Raw genomic sequence first — 5,830 nt, 5'->3', positions numbered from 1 at the left:
AACATCAATGCCACAAATGCCCCTGCCTAATTTGTACACTATTTTCTTATGCTCCATTCAACTGATTGGTAGGTGTAGGTCTTTTTCTCTAGAATGTCTGACTCATATTTTACCTACTCTAATACGTATCTACTATATCATATCATCATGATGTCACCATTACTGGGCAATAGGGATATTGATGGTATGTTTAGTCTAAGACCATATTTGTCCAAGTCTTTGTCCAAATCTCTTTCTTATCATGGACTCCAAAATTGTCAATACAAATGAAATTAAAACTTCCCAAAGAAAAACAAAAGAGATTAGTATTGGCCTTAATGATCCCGAATTGATAGAGATACTTAATAGATCAGGCGAACTCTTGGTCACCTAGATACAATTTGGCTCGGTTTGAAGACCTTTCCAAAATATAATTTTTATAACCACAAAATTTTCTTTTTTAGGCATAGTTTTTTCAAATAATCTATTTTCAAAAATTTGAAGAAAAGTTGTATCAACTTTAATTCTAAGTCTAACCATTTAATCATTATCCATACTAATTCTTTTATTAAGTCAATGTTGAACAACATTTTTTACAACTGATTTGACTTATTGTAATTGAAATGACGTTACTTCTAATTGGTGTATCAACTTACTTTGGTAGTTGTTGGGGAGAACAAAATCTTTTTTTCGATGCTTGTTCCTTTGTTTGTCTTTCCTCTCCTTTTCAAACTCCAATCATAAACCAAAAACAAAACAAAAGTAAATCTAACACACTCGAGAACTTTCACATCCTAGTCATACCAACTACTTGGAATTTTTTCCTCTTAAATGTTTCTCTCCATTAACATCTCCCTTCTCTTCCTCTGTTTTCCTCTGCTTCTTACTTACTTCCACTCAAATGGACCTCCAAAACCTTTCCATATCCCCAAAACCTTCCCTTATATGCATTTTTTTCATCATCTTCACCTCCTTAGTCAACTACATTCTATCCCTTGACCCAAAATTCCAAGCCTGTGTCCCTTGTACTTGTGGAGATGGCCCAAATATAAGCTACCCCTTCTGGATACTTCATGAGCAAGAACCTTTCTGTGGCAACCCAAACTTTACAATCATCTGCAAAGACAAAAACCCAGTTCTTACAATTGCCAATGATGATTATATCATTAAGGATATCTATTACTCAAACCAGTCATTTCTCGTGGCCAACGCCGTGGTGTATGAGGACACATGCCCTGCTCCTTTGCATAATGTTAGCCTTGGTCAAACTCCATTTAATTTTAGTTTGTACAATAGTGATTTCTCCACCTTCTACAACTGCAGTTCAAAGCCTTATTACCCTGTATATGAATTAGACTGTGCTAGCAATAGTACCACCCATCATTCTTTTGCCGTTTTCCATAAGGAAGCATTGGAGCTTCATAACTATTCGTTGGAGTCGTGCCGGTCTTTGGTTGATGTGCCTGTGGATGTTGGAGTCAACTTTACAAGCTTGTTGCTAATGAATTACACTGAAGTTTTGAAGATGGGGTTCTCTTTGAATTGGAGTGCACATGATTGCAGCAGTTGTGAGAGAAGTAATGGACGCTGTGGATTTGAGAACAATGAATTTGTTTGTTTTTGCCATGACCGGCCTCATCTCAAAACCTGCAATGATGGTAATTCTGAAGGAAATATCCTTATCATCATTGAGTAGTTTCTTCAAATTTTTCTAATGTATCTTCTAGACAGATTATAGGAAAACCATAGTGACCACTGACCAAAATTTCACTACTTCCCCCCCCCCCCCCCCCACCTTATAAAAGTGAAATATTAGCAGTTTCTAATCATGCTAGCATACAGGGTAGTGATCTTAAAGTTTCCATTTCAATTTGAACTCTAGCTTGTATTATTTGGGCACCTAATAGGTCTAAATGAATTAGGCAGGATGAATGATTTGTTGGATTTTTCTTCAAGAGTAGAAAATGACAATCTGAATTTTCGAATGGCTAATTGGTTTAGTTTTACCTTTTATTTTGCATAGTCTGTTATTTTGATATTCTACAAGTTCTTTAAGTTTTTATTCCCATCTAAATTCTGTCAAATCAATGAGTGCCAATTAAGTCACTTCTCAGAAAGTAAAAAGATTTTAGCTTGGAAGACAAAACGCTACATAACTCCACAACGAACAAGAATCACTCTTTTTCTTTGTAACCCGTTTCTGTGGACATTTGGGATGAGCTAAACCAGGTTCAAATCCAACCAATTTGCTAACAAAATTATGTCCCTGTAGTCATACATTTTCAAAGTGTATACACACACACATATATATATATTGGGTTTTGAGCTTGACTAGAATTTCTTTTCACTTCTCCTCTGGTTTATTTTGGTTAATAAAGAGGTGTTAGTGATAGATCTATGTGAAAGTATGTTGATTCATTCCCAGCTTACCACATTAAGAAGTTGTGAAAAGTGTTGTGTGAGAAAAGTTGTATCCCTAGTATTGCTCTTTCGGTACTCTTATCTGAAAACCTATTCTACCTGTGTTATACGTGATGCAACTGTGCTACATTCATTAACCTTAAAGTTTATCTTCCTTCTTGGCCTTGAGCATCTTTTCTTTTTCTTTAAGTTCAATCGAAGCACATTGTATATTTAAAAGCACACAGTGCTTAGAAAAGTTATGGAATGAGCTTGTTATATTTCTGTTGTGATGTTATGAATGTTCAGACACCTCGTTTTTTTCGTTGCTTACTGTTAGTGTTGGAATTTAAAAGCACACACTAAGTGCTTAGAAAAATAGGAGAAATACAAAAACACAAATAAATTAGAAAGCACCCAAGAAAACTCATTTTTCTAACTTGCAATGAGTGAGTAGATTACAGGTATTTATAGGTTAGGTGGATACTTTTAGCTCTTACATAATTAATTAATGACTAAATATATATTTCTCTTTTACACGTGAACTTTTTTAATTACATATATAAACAATATCATATATATATTAGAAATATCTATTCAATATATTTATATTTATTCTGCCTTTGTAACAGATAATCGTGGGAATAAGTTGCGGAGGATTGTTGCAGCAGGTAATATATCCATTTTCATCTCTCACTTCTGTGCAGTGTTTGCTAAAATTCTCAACTTAGACTATGAAGTTGAACTAGTTGGAACTTCCTTTTTAACCCAGGTGTTAGCGCATCTCTCGTAATGGTTTTTATAATACTGAGCGTCATATTCTTAATCCATCGACGCCGCATGAAGAAGAAATATGATCCCTCAATCTTAATCAGTCGAAGCATCTCTTATGATCCCTCTGGAACGACAGATCAAGATAGGGGAAGTAGCTACTTTGGAGTTCATCTCTTCACCTACAATGAACTTGAAGAAGCCACTAACAATTTTGATTCATCCAAAGAACTTGGAGATGGAGGCTTTGGCACTGTATACTATGGTAAGATTGAGCGCACGCATACACAAACACAGCACTTCTATTTACTGCCTAAATACTCTTGGTATCAAGTTCATTTGCTTAAACTTGAAGATTTCTCTCTTCTGACCATACTTCTTGACTAGGCATACTTCGTGATGGGCGTCAAGTTGCAGTGAAGCGCTTGTACGAACACAACTGCAAAAGAGTAGAACAATTCATGAATGAAGTTGAGATCCTTACTCGCTTGCGCCACCCAAATCTAGTCTCACTGTATGGCTGCACCTCTCGCAGTAGCCGTGAACTCCTGCTTGTTTATGAATACATTCCTAATGGCACAGTTGCTGATCATCTTCATGGCGATCTTGCAAAACCCGGTGCACTCCCATTTCCTACTCGAATGAAGATTGCGGTTGAGACAGCAACTGCTTTGGCCTATCTCCATGCTTCTGATATCATCCACCGCGATGTAAAAACAAACAACATTCTCCTTGACAACAATTTTTTGGTTAAGGTCGCAGATTTTGGTCTGTCTCGTCTCTTTCCCACCGATGTCACTCATGTCTCGACTGCTCCACAAGGTACTCCAGGTTATGTCGATCCAGAATATCACGAATGTTACCAACTTACTGAAAAAAGTGATGTGTTCAGCTTTGGGGTGGTCTTGATTGAGCTTATATCATCTATGCCTGCTGTTGATATCTCAAGGCATCGACACGAAATTAATTTGTCTAACATGGCTATGAACAAGATCCAAAACCACACGTTACATGAACTTGTGGACCCTTCTCTTGGGTTTGAATTAGACTGTACGGTGAAAAACATGATAACTGATGTGGCAGAGTTGGCATTTCAGTGTTTGCAATATGTTAAGGAAATGAGACCATCAATGGCAGAGGTGCTTGAAGCACTAAAGGATATACAACATAGAGACTACATTAACGATAAGGAGGAGATTAATATTTCTGCAGATGATGTTGTGTTGTTGAAGAGTGATCCGGCACCACTTTCGCCAGATTCTGCGCTAAATTGGAATATCAGTACGTCTACAACATCAAATGGCAGTCATTAAGCTATGCTTCTTATTTTTCACTAAATATTTCTACCAATTATATGTCAAAGAAGTTGGTACCTGCGCCACATCTACTCAACATTGATAACTTGAATGAGAGTATGAGATGTACATATTATGTCAAAGCTGTCATGGATATGGATTCACTCCGTTTCATAAGTTTTGGTCAATTAGCTTTTTAGATGATTTATTCCTTTCTACTAATTAAGAGTCCAAATAAAAAATCTTAATTATTTATTATTTTGATTGTACATTAGCAATGCATAAAACATCATATGTAAAAATATAATAATAATTGATTATTACACGTTGGTTGATGTCAAGTAGACACTTTTTCTTTATGCCAACTGAATATTTCTTCTTTGTGCCAAGTGATTTTGTTCTTTTCACCACGTTAGTACCATTTTTCTTCCCTCCCAAGAATTTAGTTATTTTGGAGCTTTTTCCTTAGGGATTAAATAATAGAAAAATGTTATATCCACAATATTTTCCCAATACTTTTACAACAAATTATAGGTAGTAAGTTCTTACTAATTGTTACTGGTGGACAAAAAATTATTTTAATGGTGGTTAAATAGAACCAATAACAACTTACCATCAAATATTTGTTGTGAAAATATTGTTGACATAACACTTCCCTAAATAATAATGAATTTCTTCAAATTCCAATATCCTTGTAGAGATAAATCTTAATGGAATTATATGAATTTTGTTAGGATCAATAATGTTTAGTGTTGGTAGATTCTATGACATTGATGTATGTTGAAATTGAGTTTGTAATGTGTTATTGAAGATTGAATCAAGAAATAGTTCAACAATGTTGTTGGATTTAAAAGGACCCAGTTAAATTAATCAATTATCGAATTAATTAGTCAATTAGATGCAATATTCAACCAAAGCAAAACCTTATTGCTAATCTAGAGATTAATGCAGTGGAACATAAATTAGAAACTATAGGGTCATCTCTCTTGAAAAACCACCAATAAGATTACAGGTAAAATGAATTAACACAATTCCAAATACCTATCTATAGTAAAACCTACTGATCCTAGCTCAGCTCCTACTAGGTTGGACTTACTTCTTAGTAGACTTTTTCAATAGCCTGGGATCTGCCAATTGATGTAACTAACAACAAGGTGCATGGATCTACCAATCGATGTGATTGACTTCTCAACAGCAATTCGAGATTGTTGTAGCGGTTGGTGCAAATGTCTTTGCAGCAACAAGCTTCAATGGCAAACTGGAAGTAGCTTCCTAAAAAACCCTAGGCACAGAGAAACTTTTCTTAATGTGTATTTCTGATGTCCTTATATCAAGCTAGGTATCTTGGGTTGAAACAAAATTTTCTCTTCAAATTTCCCGTAACT

The 5,830-nt window shown here is 35.2% G+C and overlaps 1 protein-coding gene across 1 annotated transcript; it reads left to right on the top strand.

The window, feature by feature from the left end:
- The first annotated feature begins 759 nt into the window (after positions 1–759).
- Positions 760–4,652, top strand: LOC115962905 (LEAF RUST 10 DISEASE-RESISTANCE LOCUS RECEPTOR-LIKE PROTEIN KINASE-like 1.2). The gene is made up of 4 exons (XM_031081786.1): positions 760–1,637; positions 3,012–3,050; positions 3,152–3,415; positions 3,538–4,652. The coding sequence occupies exons 1-4, from the start codon at positions 881–883 to the stop codon at positions 4,461–4,463; spliced, it is 1,986 nt and encodes a 661-aa protein (XP_030937646.1). The 5' UTR covers positions 760–880; the 3' UTR covers positions 4,464–4,652.
- Positions 4,653–5,830: the final 1,178 nt, after the last annotated feature.

The sequence above is a fragment of the Quercus lobata genome, chromosome 10 (genome assembly GCF_001633185.2).
Source record: "Quercus lobata isolate SW786 chromosome 10, ValleyOak3.0 Primary Assembly, whole genome shotgun sequence".
Taxonomy (NCBI): Eukaryota; Viridiplantae; Streptophyta; class Magnoliopsida; order Fagales; family Fagaceae; genus Quercus; species Quercus lobata.
The sequence above is the reverse complement of the archived record's forward strand: the minus strand, read 5'-3'. Positions and strand labels throughout refer to the sequence as shown.

Bases quoted from the DNA above. Each gene is read 5' to 3' on its own strand.
- LOC115962905 (XM_031081786.1), top strand. From the start codon at position 881: ATGGACCTCCAAAACCTTTCCATATCCCCAAAACCTTCCCTTATATGC. The intron at 1,638-3,011 runs GTAATTCTGAAG...CCTTTGTAACAG, and splicing joins TCTCAAAACCTGCAATGATG to ATAATCGTGGGAATAAGTTG. The intron at 3,416-3,537 runs GTAAGATTGAGC...CTTCTTGACTAG, and splicing joins CTTTGGCACTGTATACTATG to GCATACTTCGTGATGGGCGT.